This window comes from Patella vulgata, chromosome 1, assembly GCF_932274485.2.
Source record: "Patella vulgata chromosome 1, xgPatVulg1.2, whole genome shotgun sequence".
NCBI classification, from domain to species: Eukaryota; Metazoa; Mollusca; class Gastropoda; family Patellidae; genus Patella; species Patella vulgata.
In genome coordinates, this window is record NC_065879.2 from 9,084,745 (window position 1) to 9,107,888 (window position 23,144).

A 23,144-nucleotide genomic window follows, 5' to 3' on the forward strand; every position below is an offset into this window, starting at 1 on the left:
ATGTTCGATAATGAGCATTTTCTGCTTAGGTTTATCAGAATGATAAACTATTTTCATCGGTGTCATCGATTTATTTTGGGTACTGAGTAGGGGAACTCCGTGTCACTATTGGTTTGTTTAATCAATTTCAATTTACAGCAAATGTTCCCATCATCTGAGAATTCACATAATTAACAACTACACCAAGTTTAAACACTCTAGCTCAAATACAAGCAGTGCTATTGTGTCTCAAAAACTATGACGGACAGACAGATGGGTTGGTGAATCCAATTTAATAGTCACCTGTTTTCTTCCACAGGACATGCGAAATAGAGATAGATAAATACTCACCTTTTACACTGCGACCGGAAGTAAAAGATGCTTTAGCTCGTGCAAATAAAGATGTAGAGGGAACGGGTTGAATTTTATGGCTCTGATTGTTGGAGTTACCTAACCTGATAGCAGCAGGTTTATCATTATTGACACTAGAGGGCGTTTTGTCATTAGAATTACTTACATTGACAGATGGCGGTGGTGGATTAGGCCCAGGTGTGCGAGTGGTGGAGTCGAAAGAACGTGGTTTTGGTTCAGGTCGGCTGTTTGTATCTGGTACTCGTTGAACTTCGGTTATCTCCGTTACTGGTCGTTTTATTACGGCACTTTCCGGAATATTTATCGTGGCCTCAACTTCAATGTTGGATGCGGGTATAATTGTCTCTTTTGGTTCAGGCGTTTTAACACGAGGGGGCTCTGACACAGTTTTAGACTTAGTTACGCGGGCGAAATGTTCACTGATTTTTAAAATAGGTTTCGGTAACCGTCTTTCTGGCGGAGCTTTTACGGTTGCGGTCTGAATTTCAGGAGGGCCTGGACGTGTAGGAGAACTCGGAGAGACGGGTGAGGTGGGGCAGGGAGATGACGATTCGCTATTTTTGGGACTTTCGGGGGCAGATTCGTCATCAGAAAAAGTCACTGTGGGTATCACTAATTGTTCTTTTTTACCTAGCTCGGGAGATTTTGGTTTTTCAGTGTCTTTTGTCTCGGCTTTAGCATTTGCAGCTTTCGCCTCGAACATGGCCCTTAATTGTTTAAAAGATAATATGGGAACAGGCATTAATCCTTTGGGTTTCTCTTTTTCTCTATATTTTTCACTCGGTAATCGAACGTTCGGTGTGGATTTGGACTTATTGTTCAGTACTGAGCGTCTATACTCTTCTTGAGCAGCAGTAGCTGGTGTGTATTTACGGAATATTCTTGAGCTAGATGATGGAGTTACGCGAGTTTTAATGACGACATTCCCAGATTGTGATGTTACCGAGGGGCAGGGCGAGGAGATAATACTGGGTGAAAAGGCGGAGTACCCAAACGACGACATGGTCGATGTAGAATCTCTCCGCAAGATAGTGCTAGCGCTCTTAGTTAAATTAGAATGTTTATACCAATCGGGAACATTTAATTTAGATAGAGATTTTGTTACCCGTAATTCGTGTACCGAAGGAGTTCGGGAAATCGTGTCTGGAAATACGTCATCATCTTCATCATCGATGTTTGTTTCCAGAGTCTGTAAACTTTTAGATTTTGGTGCGAGGTGTCGATCCGCAAACCGCCTGTTTCCCGACTTGCGGGGTATCCGCTCTGACCTAAGATCCGTCATACTGACCGCCCTGTCACTTGGCTGCTGTAAATATAAAGAAAAGTCCAGATCAGTCTCTGGAAAACCAGACTCTCCAGAAGTTTTCCACGTGTCTAGATCAGTATCTTGAAGGGACGTCGCCGAGCCGAACTGACGAAGTTGAAGGTTGAGATTTTCGATAGAGAGTGTTTTATCGTGTATTTCGCGACGACCTTCCGGCGATAAAATGCAGTTTTTATGAAGTTCGTGTACATGCGGTTTAGTAAATGACTCGTCCGAGTCGATTCTCGAGGCATAAAGGTCAGTGATATGTTGAAGTTTTTCTACACTACTAAATGACGATTTACTACGGTACCTCTTATTAGGTTGGAACGTTCCTATTTTAGGTAATGGGGATAATAAATGTTTTTTGTAGTCATCAAATAACTTTTTCTGATGCTCTTGTTGTTCACTTTTTGATAAATTCCCCTCACTGAGAAATCTGAGTCTTGATGCGATAATGTCTTCCCTGTTTGTATGAGCACTAAGTTGGGCAGATGTTAGAGGAACTCCCGACTGAAGGGCGGATTTATAAGCACGGTGCTGGGCTATCTTTCGTTTAATTTGACGTAGTGATCGAGGTTTCTTTTGTGCTTCGCTAAGTGAACTATCAGCGGCGCTATCGTCTGCTTGCGACTGTGATGTTAAATCGTACGAATCGTAGCTATTGTTCCAATCTTCACTGGACGTTATCTCTGGAGATGTGGGTCCGGTTACATTATGATCATCAATATCAGATGGATGGCTGTTTGGGCTAGCTAAATCACCAGATATAAAATTTTGGTCAACAGGATTCGGTTTTAATTTTATTCTCGATCTAGTATCGATAGTAAGTCCTTGATCAACACTGGATACCGACGTTGAGAAACTTGTAACCGAGGAACGCGGACTCTCAGCTATTAAACTGTCCTGAGGATGTGCGTCTATAGAGTTAGAATCAAGAGATGTATCATCTGTAGTGGTTTCCCAATTTTGTGTTCCGTTAGCAGCTGGGCTAGTTTCAACGTTTACTCCTGGCTCGTCAATGGAAGTTTCAATAGGACGCCGAGGAACTTCCGAAGATTTGTTCGGTCTACCTGTTGTTACTTGTAATTCGTTATCTGGTGGATCTATTAGGGTCTCTGTTATCTGCGAAGATTGAACAGATAAATTAGTGGAAGTATCTACAACTTTACTGATTATGGGATCATCGTCTATAGACGTTTCTTTGGGAGGTGGTTTGACGATGGGGCTAGTTTGTATTACAGCCGCTGGTTCGTCTATCAGAGTCTCTTTTACTTTAGATGGAAGCTGAACTCCTTGCCAATCAATCGCACCTTCGGTGACCTTTCCCGGGGCTTCCTTTTTGGCAGGCCTTTGTGGAAGAGTAATACTTGGGCTATAAATAGTAGATTGAAATGATTGACTTGGTTCATCAATTGATGTTTCTTTTGGTGGGGGCTTAACTGATGGACTCGTTTCTAATTTAATCGAAGGTGCATCAATTGAGGTTGCCCAGGAATGCGGTGTCGGTATATTTGGTAAAGGATCATTAATCGAAGTTTCCTTATAATTCTGGTGCGGTGTCAACGCAGCTGCGGACGTCTGTTGATGTTTGGTTGGAGGTTTCAATACTGGTCCAGCCTCAATTGATGGCGCAGGATCGTCAATTAAGGTCTCTTTAATTGCTCGTATCTGGACGGTTGAATGCTTTTCAAGATTCGGAGATGGGTCGTCAATAAGAGTTTCCTTACTTTTTGATAAATTTTTAGATAGTGAAACTTTTGCAGGGGGTAACTTGATCGTTGGACTTTTGATAGTTGGCGAAGTCACTATCGGGCTGGATTGTACGAAGACTGCAGGTGCGCCAATACGCGCTTCTTCAATTCTTTGGTTGCTTTTAGAAGGGAGTTTTATTACTGGACTGGGTTCGTCTATTATCGTTTCCCTGCTGTTTGATTTTCTAACTGGTGTATTTTTATTAACATTAGTAGGTCTAGGTTCATCAATGGATGTTTCCTGGACCTGCTTTCGAGGAAGCTGGATCACTGGACTGGGGTCATCGATGAGAGTTTCCTTGCTTGACGATGAAGATAATGTTTGGAATGATGACCTGTATTCGATGGTTGGGCTTCTATGGTCAGCCGCTTTTAACTTTGTTGGTTGGTTTGATAATGGTGGCGCTGGTTCGTCAATCACGGTTTCCTTTGGGAGGCTTGGTGCAGGATCATCGATCACTGTCTCTTTTACCTTGATTTTAACAAATGGCCCCTTATCAATTATTAATGAGGGTCCAGATTCTGGTATTTGGTACGTGCTTTCGATGTGTTCTTGTGGAGATTCCACTCGGAAAGGATTGTCTGTATCAATGGATGGTAACGGATCATCTATATTCGTTTCCTTACTTTCTGTTGATATAGGGCTTGGGTCATCAATTAACGTTTCTTTAATTTCTTTGGATTTGGAAGATATGTTAACGTTTTCTGGTGAATTGTTTACTTGGATATTAAAATTAGCGTTTTTCTGTCTATCAGGGGTGTTGATCCGGAATGGGTTATCTCTTTCGATTGTAGTATGGGTTTTTACGTCTAATTCAAGATTCTTTGGTTTTACTCTTTCGTGGAATTTTCCTTTGTGTTCGTTTGATTTAACCTCTTGGAATTTAACAGAATGGCTCTGTTCTGATTTTATTCGTTTTGAATTGTCCTTGCCCTTTTGGCGAAACTGTTCGTTTATGGCGCTGTCTCCGTTAGATTGTCTTTTCTCAGTAGGTGACGAAAATGTTGTCTCCTTAACTTTTGGTTTCAGCGCTTCTCCGATAGACTGTTTTTTCACACTTGATGGTGAAAAGGTTGTCTCCTTTGCTTTTGGTTTCGGCTCTTCGGATTCTGCGCCAAAAGTGGTTTCTTTTATTGAAGACTGTGGTGGTTCTGGGCCAAATGTTGTTTCTTTACTTGATAAATTTGGTTCTGGGCCGAATGTAGTCTCACGACTTTTCTGTCGCCTTGTGACGGTTTGTTGTTTCGGTCTTACTGGGCTGCTTTCTCCTGGTGTAGTAATGCTGTTTTTAACGTTCTGCTTGTCTTTAAGGACTGTTGGTTTCTGGGCAGTTATTTTTACAACCGGGCTATCTTCTACCGATGCACGCCTTGTTAACTTTTCGCTAGCTTCCTTGAGAACTGGTTCGATGTTTGTGCTTGTAGGTGAGAGAATCCTAAACGATGTTTTCGGACGATCATTGATCACAGTTAATGGAGAAGATGTGCGTACTGGACTTCCGCCATCTGGGGGACTTTCTTCAACACCACGAGAAAAATCTAGAAAGTCAACAGGTTCTTCATCGTCATTAGATTGCCGAATACATCGTCTAAGAAATATCTCACGTTCAGATTCTCCAACTCCGGGTACGTCGTTTAGGTACTCCTTGGGGGCCCCGTCTGGGGCTTGCAGGATCCAGCGACCAGTTGTCTCGTCATAGACCTCTACCAGTTCTTCACCCCAACTATCATTATCTTCTTCTTCGTTTCCGTTTTTGTTATCATGGGAGTTGTTGTTATCCTCAAATACGTGGTCGATATTTGTCTCAAGTCTTGCTTTCTTTGCAGTACCGGGTGAGTCAAATCTGTTATCTATGTCGATTTCTAATTTAGGTTTTGGAGAACTGTCAGAATGAATGGAACCGATTACTTCTTCCAAACAGGCAATGTTCTCGACATCGTCATCATCAAAACTTCTGTCTACCGTAATTTCCGTCCCGATGGTATCCGAGCGCTTTAAGTATCTATTTTGTTTTAACTGTGAATTAAAATCATGATCATTTACAAAATCAAGATCTGTTTCTATAGGTTTGATCAACTTCAATTGGTTTGGTCGGTTGTTCGGAGATTCTTCACCTTTCTTTAGCTTCGCAACCGGTTCACAATCCGGCTCACTGTCCACTTTCGAACCAATAGATAATCTTTTACGTGGCACTGGAATTGGTGCTACCTGTTCCAGATTATCTTCAATTGTTTGGATATCATCTGGGTCACGATCTTGGGTGTAGTTTTTTTGATGATAATCTACAAACTGGGATTTGCAGGTCGTGAAAGTGAAACTTTGGGGAGAATTCTTAACTGCTGTAGATTCATAAGCATCGACGTATTTCACACGATCAGAAGTTTCTTGAAGAGATCTGTTTGAGTTATTTGTATCATCTTCCTTATTGTTTGTCTGAAAACTGCCTGAATTCGTCACTACATATTCACTATTAACATGTTTATCCTGTTCGGAATTATTGTCTATCACATTTGACTCGCTGGTTTGAACATGACCTGAATTGTCTATGTCCCCTGTCGCACTATGAACACGATTATCTCGGGACAATGTAGTGTTTACGAGGCTTTTAACAACATTGTCATTAACATTGGGTAATTCTCCTATTTGCTGAGCAACTAACGGTTTATTTTGCAATGCACTAGTTAGTGCTGTATTATGCCTGTTAAAAAGTTCACTTATTCTTTGTTTATACGAAGTGTCGTAATCACCATGCTGTGAGTCATGGAGAGTTGCCGGTTCAACGCTTATGGAACCTTGATCACTTTTATTCTCCGAGGCTTGTTTACCGTTACTATGTATTCCAGGCACTTCGTTACCTGTTACAGGTGTAACACTTGCACTGGCATTTCCTGTTAGTTTTACTCCATTTTCCTCGGGTGTTTTACTACTACTACTCTTACCGCTTGTATCGTTTACTCCCAGAGACCACGATGAACTGGGTGGTATACGTACAACTTGTGGCTTCGTCACATTAGTGTTATAAAATGGTGACTTGTCTGTTATTGACGCATGTTTACCGGCATCTGGTTGGCGCGTGCTGCTATTGTCGTCTGATCGATACTCATCACTATGGTTACCAGGTGCAAACGCCGGAAAAGCAGACGACATACCAGTCACGTTTTCGATCATTTTTGGACTTCCGGTAGAATCTATTGTCGACGTAGAATTCTGCCGGGTAAGCACAGTGACAATAGATTCATCACTTCCAGATGAATTTGTCTCTTCTGACTGTTCAATGGGATATTGTGGTACTCGTGACATTAACTGTTGAAGAGTACAATCGCCTGTCACTGGAATGTTTACTTTATGCACAACGTTTGTTCGCTCCAAGTTTCCATCCGAATCCGTAATGCTTATTGTTTCACGTGTAAACAAAGTCACGTGGGAGGTTGATGAACCCGATTCTTCTTCATCATCTTCGTCTGAATCACTTATTTCATTTGTCGTCTGTTCGGGGACGACAGCTTCTAATAATTCGTCACTTTCTAATTTTCTTGTCACATATCGTTTTAAAGATCCAGTTTCGTTTTCTGATGTGTCATGTTTTAAAGAGTCGATGTCACTATCGCTCTGTAACTCCTCCTTTCGGAACCGTCTATGATCAAAACGTTTCAGCGACTCGGTGTCACTTCCACTACTCGGTATTTCATCCGAATCTTCCTCCATGATGGTTTCCAACATGTTACAACAATACATTTCCTCGTCCGAATCCAAAACCCTCGGTTCGATATTGTCATCAAATGGATCACTATTACCGAACGGGTCGAACTCGTTGAATGCATGAAATTCCTCGTCCATAAAATCCTTGAATGCTGAATTAACTTGTCCATCTTTACTATTGTTATTGTGGATAGGGCTTGATTCCGCCTCTTGGGCCACCCATCTATTGCTGTCAAAACCTGAATCTACGTCATTTGTTTCCATGGATGGCCATTTCTTTAGTGCCTCTAGTGACAGTAAATTATTAATACGGAATTCGTCTAACGATATATCTTGAATTTTCGGCTCCTCCTCACTCATCGCGACCCCCTCTAAGTCCCTCGATTTCCCCTCGGACACCCCCTCACCCTTTCCTACACTTAGTTTGGGGATTTCCCGATTAGCGGATGTTGTAGCTGCCATTTGTTGTTGTTGTTTATATCGCGATAACTCTTTCTCGAGCTCCCCTCTTACCTGAACCGTAGCGTCCTCTATACGCATTCCCCCGACGGCCCCTCCCTCTTCCCCTCCTTCGCTTTGTTCCGCCAATAACCGCCACGAAAACATGATGGTAATAATGGCAGCCACAGCAGCAGTGATGAATCTTTCAAAAGCTCCATCCCCTCCCGCGACAGTGTTACCTGCATTTCTTGGTATCCAGTCATCCATATTTCCACCTCGAATTTCTCGTCACACCTGAGCTCTCGCGACACCTATATCTCACCACAAATTACGCCATTTTAACTATCAACACACAACTGCTATATTCCTCGTTAAGGCACACATGATCACTGTCTAAAATCGATTATATTTATGCCGTAGAAGTTGGGTTTAAATCCATTAGAACACGTATATATCCGTCGCCCTACTGTCACAGGTAAGCCAAGTAAGAATTAGAACACCACATTCCCAAGTCTTCCGTTAACCAATCACACGTTCACTGCTTGTCACATGACTCCCACCAGGGCGTGACCTGTGTGTTTACGAAATAACTCACAGTGATGACACAGGCGACTAACAATAGCCCGTTACGCTCAATTACCGGCCCCTACTATAACTTTGGTGAAAGACACTTGGCAAGGTATTCAACATCAAGCGTCCCTTCGCCTGGAAAACTAAAGTCAATCTCGGGATTATTTTCGATCTTCACACATCGACTCTAGCAGACGACACTTCCTCGATTTGATGAACAGCAGGCGAGAACGACGAACAAACAAGCTCACTGTTTACCGATTACAAATCTTTCACTCGGTTTGTAGCTATTCAAATTTCAACACGGGACAAGCACTTTACTGATAACGTCTTGAATTCTCGACTTCCTTGATAATAAATGGACAGTCTGGCTTTTTTTGGTAGAATATTAAGTTCGACGTCTACGGGATCACAATTAGGTCCAGACCAAATACTATTAGTGTCTATTTACTCTTGAGAATAAAAATGTGGAAGACGGCAAACTCCGGTATAGGGCGGTCTAACTTTTGAATTCCATCGGCTACTCTGGAAGTGACTGCTACTTGTTGTCGGTGTTATAACGCTCTTCGCACGGTGGGTGGTTTGACGTCTGCTGTACAATCGAGCTAATGAGAAATCTATTTTCCTATTGATTAATTCTTCAGTTATTGCAACAAAAGGCCGTATGAATTCTAACTGATTCAACTAGAAGTAATTTTCCCTAAAAAGTGTTATCTTTAAGTTATCAAGATTCAATATAAAACAACACAGTGTGCTTTTTGTTGTTGTTAGGAAAATAATCAAAATGGCCAACATAAAGACACGATCAATTAAATACAATTGGTTAGTTATACCGATAAAAGCGAGTATTATTGCTTTCTTGCCTAATGCCTTTCATTAAATAGAAATTTTCCTTGAGAAAAAAAACAAACTTTAGTTTACTTGTGGTTTACTTTTATGTGATTTTTCTACTGTTCTTTAAACTGATTTTTATTTTTTTTTTCAGATAAGGAAAATGTCGAATTTTAATATTATTGAGTGCGTACAAAAAAGGTTAACGCCTTTAAAATCTCGAAGCTTATCTTTTGATCGTTTATTGTGCTAACGCGGACATAAAATCAGATTTGTTCTCGCTTACATCACATTTCTTCCATATAGGACATCACTGGATTAAACCATTAAAACTAACAATATAGTGTAATTGTCGACAGAAGGGTATGGGGTTTAACGTCCACTCGACACAAACTAGGTCATTTCGGGACTAACACATGGTTCAATTTTATTTCAATAATTCGCATGCGCGTAGGGGTTCTTTAGCAGTCGGGGGAAAACGGAGGACCCGGAGAAAACCCACCAGTTTGGACAGGCTGTAGAAAGAAAGGTATCCAATTTCAATACAGTGAATGAACATTTTGAATAGGCTTTTAATTATACTTAATCCTTCTTTGTGGTATGTGTCATTTAATTACCCGTAAATAGATTACACAGATGTATTGTCATTATATTATTGTTACCTGTGTCTGATTTTAAATTCCGTATTAAAATTATGAAATATCCCATGAGGTATGTCAACTGAGTCACGTATGATTGTTTTCAAATGTAAATGAGAAATTCCCAAATAAAGTCATCTCATAGCTATTATATGACAGAGACGTGATAAGCTACTTGTCATAATACGTTTAATAATATACTAGTGCTTAATATGTAATTCTGTTTATGACGTATTACGTATATAGATATTAAAGGTATGTTTTTATGTACTAATCACTCAATGACAAAGTCAGCTTAGTTTAATAAGCTATGACAAATTATCGATTATTGCTTACAGGCATTGCTCACATATGATCAATGAATATGCGTACGACAATATGGCGTCATACTGTGTTTAGCCTGACCCCGATTCACTGATATAGGTATGTGTTATTACCTAATCAAATATCTTACATAGTAAATCTGATGTAAGATGATAAGATATACATGAATGGTATACCGATGTCTACCAGAAATAATGTAGCCTATATTCTCAGAAAATCACTAGTGTGCCTATCAAAATTGTAGATACGTATCAAAATTATGAATAATTCCACTAAACGTCATGAAATTTTAACTTTATACCTGACTGTTAAAGCGACGTTATTTTAATTGAAGGACCTGTTCTGTATGAAATGAAATGGGGTTTGACGTCCTACTTTTCTGCACAAACACAGCTAACGAAGCTGGATTATTCTTTTGATTACGATATTAATGATTATAAGAGATAATAAATATGTTTAAACGTCATATAGTTACAATCACCATCCGATTGTGTTCATTTCAAGTTTACTCTGTTGATTAATTTTGGTCCACTACACAAATCACGTCCATCTTGTGAAAAGTAAAATTTACGGGAGCTTTTTCAAGAGACATATGTCCAATGTTCCACTACTTCACCATTCTTTAGTCTCCTAGCTCCAAGTGCATTATCATAGATGTACTTCATAAATTAATTCGAGGGCACAACACTGAGCGATCGCTTTTGAAAGTAGAGATTCATGCCCCCCCCCCCCATCCATTCCGGCAATGGTTTTAAACGATACAACTTTAACAAGGTCTGGATCACTTCCGTCCTGTTTAAGGATTTAATATAATTCTGTTTTCTACTACTTCCTTCCATAATAAGTCCGTTTATCCGATTAATACAGTGGCTAAATTAGATTAAAAATCACAGCACGAAATGTATATCCACTCTCCGAAATATATCCACTCTGCGACATATATCTCACTCAGCGAAATACATTTCCACTCTCCGAAATATATATCCACTCTCCGAAATATATTTCCACTCTCCGAAATACATTTCCACTCTCCGAAATATATATCCACTCTCCGAAATACATTTCCACTCTCCGAAATATATATCCACTCTCCGAAATACATTTACACTCTCCGAAATATATATCTACTTTCTGAAATACATTTCCACCCTCTAAAATACAATAATATTTACTCTCTCACATAGCGTTCTGTTTATTCTTATAGCACTTAATATCCACTCTCCGAAATATACTAATATCCACTCTCCGAAATAGATTAATATTCATTCTACGAGTTCAGTTTATTATTATAGCACTTTACGTGACGTTATTATGCAAATGACAAAAGTTGTTCTTATTAGCATTTCACTACATCTATTGAAGCGCAATGAAGCGCGATAAATTAAATTTAGGAATCCCCGCACAACAGCAGCACAACAGATTTGGTTTACAGTAGAGATTTTTAAATGAAATAACGTTTCGGGTTGTAATATCCTTTTTCAAGCACAATACATTTAAAATGTGTACCTGTAAATAGACTGTGTACTTTGTTGTTTAACGGTAAATTCAGTATACTGTGAAAAGATGTCAAGGAAACATTTGGAAATTGTGGGTGATACGTTGAAGGATTTTGTGTACCATATGAAAATTCAGGAGAAGGATATATATCTGTTTTTATTGCTACATGTCTCTTGCTCCAGATATTATTCTCTCCGTGTATCGTTCTTCTGACGTTTTGTGCTTGTAATATTGGATCATTTCAATGGCATAGGGTTTCATTAATGTTAAGGGAGCCTCAACGAAGACGCTACTGTGAATTCCTGTGTAAGTATATATCACAGAAACCCCCCATCGTCAGTTTCTGTAACCTTTGTCCTTGTAATAACATCTGTTTTAGTAAATCCGTTCCGTTATCTCTTCCCCTTCTTCAGATAATTAGGAAATGAGGGGTTTCATTAATGTTTAGAGAACCCCACAACGAAGACGCTACTGTGAATTCTTGTATAAGTATATATTACAGAAAACCTTTTCGTCAGTTTCTGTAACTTTCGTCCTTGTAATATCATCTGTACAACTGTATGTTTTTAGTCAATCCGTTCCGTTATTTCTTGCTCTTGTTCAGATAATTAGGAAAATAGGGGTTTCATTAATGTTAAGACGTTACTGTGAATTCATGTATAAGTATACATCAGAGAAAACCCTTTTCGTTATAGTTTCTGCAACTTTTGCCCTTGTAAAAATATCTGTTGAAACTAAAACTGTATGTTTTTAATCAGTCCGTTCCGTTATCTCTTGCCCTTTTTCAGATAATTAGGAATTGAAATAATATCCAGATGGTACCGTGGAACAAGGGGATTTTATACACATTAATGAGCTTTACTTTAATTGATGTATATTGATTCCTAGTTTACCAGAGACAACGAAACCTGCAAATTTAATGAGTTTACGTAAAACTCGATATACTGTATCTGCACATTCAATCTCCCGCTTTTATACATTTTGATCTTATCCAGATTTTTGGTGTAAAAAATCAATTCTTTGTCCTGAGAATTACGATTGACCTACTATTCGGAACACACTTTTGACCTGATTAACAATTTATAAGGTCGTTAAAAAGGTCAATATCATGTGTTTAATTATTAACGTGATGTAACTTGTTATCTAGATGGAACGTGTTAAAAAAAACAACAACCTGATACGAAACACTTCCAATTAGTTTCCGAATTAATTGCTTTCTGATTAATTTTCCTTGATTTGGTTTACGCGACACTCTCTATCATTAGTTAAACAATCCGAGGTGGGTGGCGGTTCCTGGCTTTTATTAATTTGGTATGAACCTTAAGTCATTTGACCGAATCTGTCAATAGGCAGTCCGGTTTTGTTACAGTTCAAACAATCCAACATTACGCACAACAAAGACGTTCTCTTTTCAATGAAATTATCATTAAACGGTTTAGGTTCGACATAGGATGCATAATTATGCCCAATTATGTTGTTCGGTTCATTGTAGTCCGGACAATATAACATTACGCCGGACAAAATCGTTCCAAAATCGTCAATAAAGGGTTTAGGTTCGGATACGATCTATAATCATGCCCAATTTAGTTCGGTTCGTTTCAGTGTGGACAATTGAATTTAATGTGTGGTTCGCACGACAAAAACGTTCCAATTGTAATGACATTTTGAATAAAGGGTTTAAGTTCAAATACGATATAATAATGCCCAATTTAGTTCGGTTCGTTTTAGTGCGGACAATTTAATTTAATGTGGGGTTCGCACGACAAAAACGTTTACTTCTCTCAACTGATCTAGACATTAAACGTGGGAAACTTACCGATTCGTGACTGAAACAGACAACATATAGAAACATATAAGTAATAAAATATATCAGCATGCTTCATTGAACATAATCCCCAGTAATATCACGGTATGTCTTTTTAAGAACATTATACCAGATATCACGACCAATATGGTTTAACATGCACTATATATATAATGTTATTATGCTCGTGGGATCACATGACATAGTGGGTAAGACGCTGGCTCGCTAGCCTGGAGGTCGGGTGTTCGATCCCTGCATTGGCCTAGAAAGTTCATCCAGATTTTCCGGCGTGGTTCCTCCCTTGTCAGTGATGCAGGAAGAAGGGCCTGACAAGGACAGCTGTCTAGTCGTTCGGATGGGACGAAACACCGAGGTCCCGCGTACACATTGGCGTGCACGTGAAAGATCCCTTGGCAGTTGGAATTCGATATAAGAGTAGGCCGTAGTGCCGCTGTCCGGGCAAAATTTCCCTCATAGCACACTGTATGGCGTATGTCCGTCTTCATTAGCCCAGTTCGGAGCAGAACAGTAGGACGTTAAACCCCATTTCATTTCATTTATTATGCTCGTATATACATTCATTTATAAACATTTAATGGACCATTATCCAGACCTTAATATACTTTATGGATCATTATCCAGACCTTAATAGACTTTATGTAATCATAAAGCTGGGTTAAACAAGTTCAACAAATTTAAATTGCTGTAGGACATATTTTATTGTCATGTTAATATGCAACCCTAATGCTTAAACAAATGACACCATTTTGAAACCACTTTGCGATGACATCATGTCTTGTGGGCCTATACGCCTACGTTTGTTTTAATCTTTCTTTGTTCTAATATTTATATTATCACGAGCCATTGTTTGAATAACGTGCTTATTTGGCATTAAATTTTCTTCGAGGTTTTTTTAGTCGGTTGCATATTTGTCTTGCGTTTCAGTTGCCGCAAGCTGATTTACCAACAGAAACAAAGACAAACTGTGAGCTATTAATTAAAGAAACGTAGGCATATAATACTATGGCTCATGAAAGAAAAGACATGACACTTTTAGTTTTAAAAGTAAACATTAATTACTGTTTGTTCCTTTCATCAGTTAATTTAATTATATTTAATTGTGAGCAATGAGTGGGATAACAATTGATCCGATTCCGTTACAAGATTAGCCCTCAAGATAAATAATGGGATTATAGTGAAACAAGGGGTTCTACTGTCTACTATAACGTTGTATACCTTTATATATAAAAGAGAGAGAGAGAGAGAGTTTAACGTCCACTCGACACAAACTAGGTCATTTCGGGACTAACATATGGTTTATTTTTTCATTTCAATAATTCGCTTGCGCATAGGGGTCTTTAGCAGTGGGAGAAAATCGGGGGACCCGGAGAAAACCCACGAGGTTGGACAGGCGACCCTACTCCTTGTCACATACAACCGGGGAATCGAAACCATGCCAGTTGACTCAATGACTCAATGATAGAGCGCGCACGTGCGCGCTGTATCATAAGGCCATCCAACCCCCTTTATAAATAAAACATTAGATGGGACAGTGTTCCCTCGGTCCGACGAAGAGAGGAAGAGAAATGGATTTAACGTCCACTCGACACAAATTATGTCATTTTGGGGCTAAATATGGTTCAATTTTATTTCAATTCAAGTCCGACAAAGGGGGCGGGGGTGGGGGTGGTGGTGGTGGAGAGAAATGGGGCTAAATATGGTTCAATGTTATTTCAATGATGTTCTCTAAGTCCGACAAAGGGGGGGGGGGGCAGAGAGAAGGGGGTGGGGCTCGACACAGGTTATTTCGAGGATTGTTTAATTTTGTTTTAATAATTCGAGTGCACGTAGGGATCTAGTGGGAGAACTCACACAAGGTTGGACACAGTCTCACAATGATAGCGATTTACATAACCTTTTGCTTCTTGTATTTTTAAGATGTTTGAATTGAGAAAGAGCTTGTTAGTGATGTGATATTTTGACTTCATAATTTGGTATTATTTATATTGTTTTATTCTTATTTATGTAATTTATTAATTATATTAATGTGAAAATTTTAATCGTGTCTCATAAGTCGTCATCGGCTGGCATCTACTTTTATGTAACTATGTATCAATATTTTAAACCGTTTGTATACATGTAGATGGTGACACGCTAATAAAATATATTTTATCTTTTTTTATCCTTTTTTATCTTACTAATATGGTCATATTGAGATTCGAGTAATAACATAGGGCAAAGTATCGATCCTTGAACTATACCGTCATATGCATTGTATTGTTGTTACACACCCAATATGAAGCAATATCTTGTCGATAAACACACGCACAAGCTTTGCAATAGCAATAGATTTAAACCGAACACAGATATTAGTTGCTATGAAGTATCAGATAGCTTCAATGATAACAAAACACTAACTTACTAAAAGATATGAGGTGATAGCAACTGATAATAGAATTCGAGACAAACTATCACATATCCGGAAAAACGAATATATTTTACGAATCAAATCTAAGGTCAATTTATTTTCCTTTAAATATGATTTTGTACTTTTAAAGAAGTATTAGCGTTTTGTATGAGACCTTGTTATATGGTGGTATTCATTTTAATCCCCATCCCCACACTATTCGCGGGGTTGGATGGCCGAATGGTAAGTGCGAGCGCGTTAGGTCTGTCATTGAGTCAGCTGGCGTGGTTTCGACTGTCCGATTATACGTGATAAGGAGTAGGGTCGACTGTCCAACCTCGTGGGTACTCTGGTTTCTTCCCCCACTGCTAAAGACCCCTACGCGCAAGCGAATTAATGAAATTAAATTGAACCATGTTAGTCCCGAAATGAACTAGTCTGTGTCGAGTGGACGTCAAACGCTCTCTCTCTCTCTTTATTGCATATTCCCTCTCTCTCTCTCTCTCTCTCTCTCTCTCTCTCTCTCTCTCTCTCTCCCACACACAGTTTATAATACAATTACTGTAGATTAATCTGTAAATGGCATTTAGTAACTGGATAGCGTAACAACAAAAACACAAAGCTTAATAACGTTGAGAGAATACACTAGTAGCTGTTTTCCATAAGTATGTGGTTTTGTTGTTACTGTATATTACTGAGCAATAACGACTATATAATCGAAACGTCGCTTGGTAAAAAACAGCAATTGTATTCCATAGAATTTAAAGGGACTAAATCTCTATTCTTTGGCAACTAGAAATGAACACTAATGGATGGCAACGCATAATGAATGTATATAAATTGATTTAGAATTAATCGTTTCTATATATTTTTATTGTAATTTCTAAACAGTTATGTTCGGCGAAATACGCGAATAGTCCAAATTGAATAGCAGTCTTTCGCGTCAAGTTATTCCAATCTACATTAGTAGTATTCCCTTGTGGAATAGTTTGGTGCTCGAAAGCATTCTGGCACGCGATTCGCTTGCCAATTTTAAAATTTTCATTTTGCCTTAAATATTGGATATCAGAAGCCCATCTTTTCACGGTATGATCACAACATCTATATTGATTTAAACAGACCAATAAGTCGTGTTTGCTATGTTGAAGATTTTGGATGATACTGAGTTAGAGACTTGCCTCCTTTAAGTAGCCTACTGTGTGTTTACAGTTCAGTTACTAACTAGCATTGAAAACAACTCGCTGATCAAGCCGGGAAGGCAAACAGATATGACATTAAGATTTAGACGACATCCAAAGTTTCTGAGCTCGACATTTAATCTCTCTTTTCACTCAATAATGAACCATTGTAACCTGAGAATAAAGAAAAACACTATGACCAGGATTTAAACCGCTATTGTTATTTGTAACACATTGTGGGTGAACTTTTTTGTTTAAATAACGTATTGCGACTGACCTACGGCTACAAATATGTAGGTCAATTTTATCGATAAATGACCAGCTGGAACAAAGGGGAGAGAGAGAGAGAGAGAGAGGGAGGGTGGGTGGGGGTAACGTCCACTCGACACAAACTAGGTCATTTCGGGAATAACATATGGTTCAATTATATTTCAATAATTCGCTTGCGCGTAGGGGTCTTTAGCAGTGGGAGGAAACCACAGGACCCGGAAAACCCCCACGTAGCTGGGCAGGCGGCCTTATTTCTTGTTACGTACCAACCGGGGAATCGAAACCACGCAAGTTGACAAGTCTTATGATACAGCGCGCACGTGCTAACCATTCGGCGCCCCCCCCCCCCCCCGAGCTTGAACAGGACCTGCACTATTTCAATTTATTCACTTTTATCAAACAACAGCACATCTGCGCTATTAACTTCGGTGGAAGCGAACGTTAAACTCAACGAACAACAACAACAACAGAGCACATCTTCAGTAACATACAAGTTTAGGACTTCGTCTGGCTGACTCGAAATCAGTTATATTTTTGACAGAACAAAAGTATCAAAAATTAATTCTTATGAATATCTCAAATAAAACAAGTCTCAGTCAAAGAGAAGTCTACATCAATAATAAAATGAAATGAAATGAGGGTTTAACGTCCTACTTTTCTGCACAGGCTGGGCGAATCAAGACGGGCATACGCCATATAGTGTGCTATGAGGGACATTTTGTCCGGACAGTGGCACTACGGCCTCCTCTTACATAGAAATCCAACTGTCAATTCCAACACGAGACCTATTATTTTTTATCCCATCCGAACGATTAAATACTGCCCTCGTCAGTCCCCCTCTGTCCTGCACAACTGACAGGGGGGAAGCACGTCTGAAAATCCCGAGAAACTGTCTCAGCCAACACCGGAAGCGAATGCGAGACCTTCTGGTTAGCGAGACAGCATATTACTCATTGAGCCACCGTCGCTCCACAATAAAATGAAATGAAATGGGGTTTAACGTCCTACTGTTCTGCTCCGAACTGGGCTAACGAAGACGGGCACACGCCATGCTGTGTGCTATGAGGGAAATTTTGCCCGGACAGCGGCACTATGGCCTACTCTTATATCGAATTCCAACTGTCAAGGGATCTTTTACGTGCACGCCAATGTGTACACAGGACCTCGGTTTTTCGTCCCATCCGGACGACTAGACAGCTGCCCTCCACAATAAACCAAAGCAAAATTTTACCTGTCATTTTGGAGGATCTACTACCACCACTACTAAAGTCTTATACTATTAGGGATTTACGTTGGAGACTAAATACATCATGTCGACTTTGTTCAAGATTATGTCAAAGTATGAGCGAATTAGTTTTGAGGAACAGGTCACCAATTAATTAAATTACCTCTGGCAGAACACCGATTGACATAACTACAATTCACTGATTAACAGACCGATACAACAACAGGATTATAAGATAGGTTGCCAGGCAACGAAACATACGCCCACAGCAGCTAAATCGTCCGGGCAGTCAACAAGAGTTGTCGCATATTTTTACTTTTTTCGGTAATGAAACATTTATAATACACTAAAATCTGATTAAGAGCAACAACTCAGAAAACCATTAGAATTTGTTTGGTTTTTATAAAGTTCTGCCCCATGCTAACGTTTTGTATACAAAACTTTTAATACTGTATCATGAATTTAGCTGTTCCATGTCATAAAAATTCGTTGAAAATCAATATACTTGTTCGTCCCAAGATCTTAAACTCTGTGTATCAATCTGCATTCAATCGGATATTAACTTTGGCCTCTAGAGCGTCCACAAGATTTTTCAAAGGGATCAAGGGCCATAACTTTGGCAGAAATTATCAGAAATCTTTGAAAATCAATAGGATTCTTCGCCTCGTGACCTTAAACACTGTGTATAAATTTAAAGTCAATCGGATATTAACTTTGGCCTCTAGAGCGTCCACAAGATTTTTTGAAGTGATCAAGGGCCATAACTCTAGCAGTAATTATCGAAAATCACTGAAAATGAATAGACTTCTTCGTCTCATGACCTTAAACACTGTGTATATCGGATATGAATTTTCGCCATTAGAGCGTCCACAAGATTTTTTGAAGCGGTCAAGGGCCATAACTCTGGCAGTAATTATCGGAAATCGCTGAATATCAATAGGCTTCTTCGTCTCATGACCTTAAACACTGTGTATAAAGTCAATCGGATATTAACTTTGGCCTCTAGAGCGTCCACAAGATTTTTTGAAGTGATCAAGGGCCATAACTCTGGCAGTAATTATCGGAAATCGCTGAAAATCAATAGGCGTCTTCGTCTCATGGCCTTAAACACTGTATATAAATTTAAAGTCAATCGGATGTTAACTTTAGCCTCTAGAGCGTCCACAAGCAATTGTGGACGCCGGACCGACGGACGGACGGACGGACGGACGGACGGACGCGACAACAATATACGACCACATTTCAATGTGGGCGTATAAAAATGGTCACAGCTTGGACATTGTTCTCTTTCTTGTCTGCGACATCACCTCGGTGGAAGCGGACGTTAGATAAACCTACTTGACACTGTTATGAAATCAAGCAGGGAGTGTACAACTAATGACGCAAGAATCAGACAATTAAAAAGAATTAAAAAACCGACCGTGTAAACACAGCTTATGACAATTATTCCAATGTCGCGATTATACATTCGCACCCCGCGTCCTTTAAATGGGACGCGTTTTAATGTCTCCTAAGCATAATACTTCGTCATTTTGAGACACGCGTAAGGCAAGTTCGTTTTGTATGGTACGTATGCAATGCCAGGTAGGAGATGTTTTGTCCGGACATTTGGGTTTCCATACCTACTCCTCTTCGATTTCCACATCTTATTTGTTCCTTTTACATGCATGCCAATGTGTACAACTGTGGAATCGGGTTTTCGTTCCATTCGAACACCTAGACATACGCTCCTTGTTAGTTCCACAGGCATTACCCCGGACATGTGAAGGTTGTGCCTGATGATTCTTCTCGGCTCTGACCACTAGACTACCACTACCACGCCCCCACCCCTGCAGTTCTTTAAGCAAAGCTATAAAATGAAATGAAATGGGTTAAGCGTCCGACTTTTCTGCACCGACTGGGCTAACGAAGACGGGCATACGCCATGCTATGTGGGAGATTTGTCAAAAAGCGGCGCTACGGATTACTCTTACATGTATATCGAATTCCAACTGCCAAGGGATATTTTACGTACACGCCAATATGTAAACGGGCCATCGGTTTTTCATTCCTTTCGAACGACTAGACAGCTTTTCTTGCCAGGTATTTGCCAGGGAAACCGCGCCTGCAAAATCCGAGAAACTTACTCGGGGCCAAAACAAGGAGTGAATCCGAGACTTCCAGGCTAGCAGGCGTCTTACTCCCTGAGCTACCGCGGCTCCCTTAATAGATGATTGTATAACACATCTTTCTAGCAGATTTTGATAATCTGGATTACAATCTGTACAGCTCACGTGAAGACTTCAATTCAAATTTTATCTCAACACACTGAATTCTCATAAATATTTTTGGCAAAATACTTAATACAACCTCATTTTAGCTATTCATATTTTGATGAAGTCACGCATAAATGAATTTGAATACAATATAAAAAGGCTAAAATCAATAGACGGCTGTAGGATATATCTCAGATATTGATACTATGGCTTACACAAAGACATATTTCAAAATGTACGGGTGGGGGGGGGGGTGGGGGGGGGGAGGGGGTGGATGGCCGAATGGTTAGCACGTGCGTGCTGTATCATACGGCCTGTCATTGAGTCAATTGGCGTGTTTTCGAATCCCCGGTTGTACGTGACAAGGAGTAGGGTCGCCTGTCCAATCTCGTGGGTTTTCTCCGGGTCCACCGGTTTCCTCCCACTGCTAAAGACCACTACGCGCAAGCGAATTATTGAAATAAAATTAAACCATATGTTAGTCCCGAAATGACCTAGTTTGTGTCGAGTGGACGTTAAACCCCATTTCTCTCTCTCTCTCTCTCTCAAAATGTACGTCTGCCATTTTTTAGACAAAATACAGAAAGAGCTAAATATGTCTATTGCAAGTCTTTATTTACTTTGGCTTCAAATGTTACATAAACTATTATTTAGACATTTACTGACATGACAAGTCCAATCAACTCTCTAGATTATCGATGGGCTGGCAGATATTTATATGGATTTCTCAGAATAAAGTAATTTGAATGAAATTTTCAAAATATTCATTTTTCATTATCTATTTTTAAACTATTATAGCAAGAACGGTCAGCTCTTTATCTAAACCTTACATAATGAATCTTTGATTCGACTTCATTTTAGTCCTCTATATATTATAAATAAGTTTTACTACAACAGTTATTGATATAAATGTCTGTATTTTATTCAATATAATCTTATGTCAACTTGTTCTAGTCTAGAATGTCGGTAATACATTGATTTATAGTGTAAACTTATATTGTCTAAACGTACTTTGCATGTATTTATAGGAGTTATTATATCCGGCACGTGGATTTTAAAGGGCCAAGAGCAGATAGCTGGAGGAAAGACAATATGGCTCCTATACGACTTTTATTATATGCTTGAAGAAATGCAATTGTCTTAGCTTTGTGATAAATTATCTTGCGACTAAACTACGGTCCCGAAATAAGAGTGACTCGCCCCTTAATCAAATTTCGATTCCCCGGTTGTACGTGACAAGGAGTTGGGTTGCCTGTCCAACCTCGTGGGCTTTCTCCGGGTCCTCCGGTTTTCCCCCACTGCTAAAGACCCCTACGCGCAACCGAATTATTGAAATTAAATTGAAACACGTGTTAGTCCCGAAATGGCCTAGTTTATGTAGAGTGGACGTTAAGCCCCATCTCTCTCTGTCTGTCTCTCTCTCTCTCTCTCTCTCTCTCTCTCTCGCTCTCTCTCAGTCTCTCTCTCTCTTTAACTGCATCGTCAAAGTAACGTCATTATAACTAAAAATGCGTATCTAAAAATCAAAACTTACGGCGTATCGGTATTTATATCATCATCGTCTTACAAAGACATCCAGTTTAATAATAAACAGTGAACAGTGACTAGAATACTCAATCCGGATAAAACTAAACCAAGCATAATGTGTTACAACCTATATGAATTAAATTGCGTTTTATGCAGTAAAGCATCAATAAATTTGTAACAGGGCGTTATAGTATTTGCCAAGTCGCCCAGTCTGATTTTATCGCATTATTATAGTGTTAAATATACGGCATAGAAAAGAGCTTACGGCTTAATAACACCTTAAGATACGTATATTTATACTTAAAAGCTTGAAAGTGTGTTAATCTTTATAAGAGTGGTACGTGTTTTGTTGTCACCTTAATCCATTAACACATTGGTGAACGTAAACTGAAAACTGGTTTCAAGTGGTTGTTAACGTTTGAATAAATAATAAACATCATTTTTACGACTCTATCTTGAATGAATCTTATTAGGAGATAAAGGTTACGGAGGCAAATTACGGAACACAGATTACGGAAAACAAAAATGGTCCTACGATTCGATTATTGACCTGGATGGATGTTAGAGAAAAGGATGGGCTGTAAGGAAAGCAGCGAATAAAATTAACAGAAACTGATTAGTGTGAATATAATAGAAAGCGTACACGAGCCGCACTGCGTATAAGCAAAGAAAACGAGAAACAAAGAAGACACACCCATGGAGAGAGAGAGAGAGCGAGAGAGAGAGAGAGAGAATGGGGTTAAACGTCCACCCGACACAAACTAGGTCATTTTGGGACTAACATATGGTTCAATTTTATTTCAAAAATTCGCTAGTGCGTAGAGGTCTTTGGCAGTGGGAGGAAACCAGAAGACCTGGAGAAAACCCACGAGGTTGGACAGGCGACCCTACTCCTTGTCACGTACAACCGGGGAATTGAAACCACGCCAGTTGACCCGATGAGAGACCTTCTAAAACAACGCACATGCGCTTCAAACCCACTAACGAGAAACATTCAAAAGATAGAGATACAAGTATCATCGTACTATTATTAAAATTATAACTTTTCGCTTTGACGTATTTCTGGATT

The 23,144-nt window shown here is 39.4% G+C and overlaps 1 protein-coding gene across 3 annotated transcripts in view; it reads right to left on the minus strand.

Moving 5' to 3' along the window:
* The window catches only part of LOC126812215 (uncharacterized), a 102,996-nt gene that overhangs the window by 17,928 nt on the left and 61,924 nt on the right, over positions 1–23,144 (minus strand). The window contains exon 3 of one of the 3 annotated variants that reach the window (XM_050538490.2): positions 497–1,657. In XM_050538490.2, the coding sequence (XP_050394447.1) occupies positions 497–1,633 (1,137 nt within the window). In that variant the 5' untranslated portion in view covers positions 1,634–1,657. Of the gene's footprint in view, positions 1–330; positions 8,120–23,144 lie in introns of those variants that run through there. The other 2 variants (XM_050538472.1, XM_050538482.2) reach the window with 2 other exon arrangements.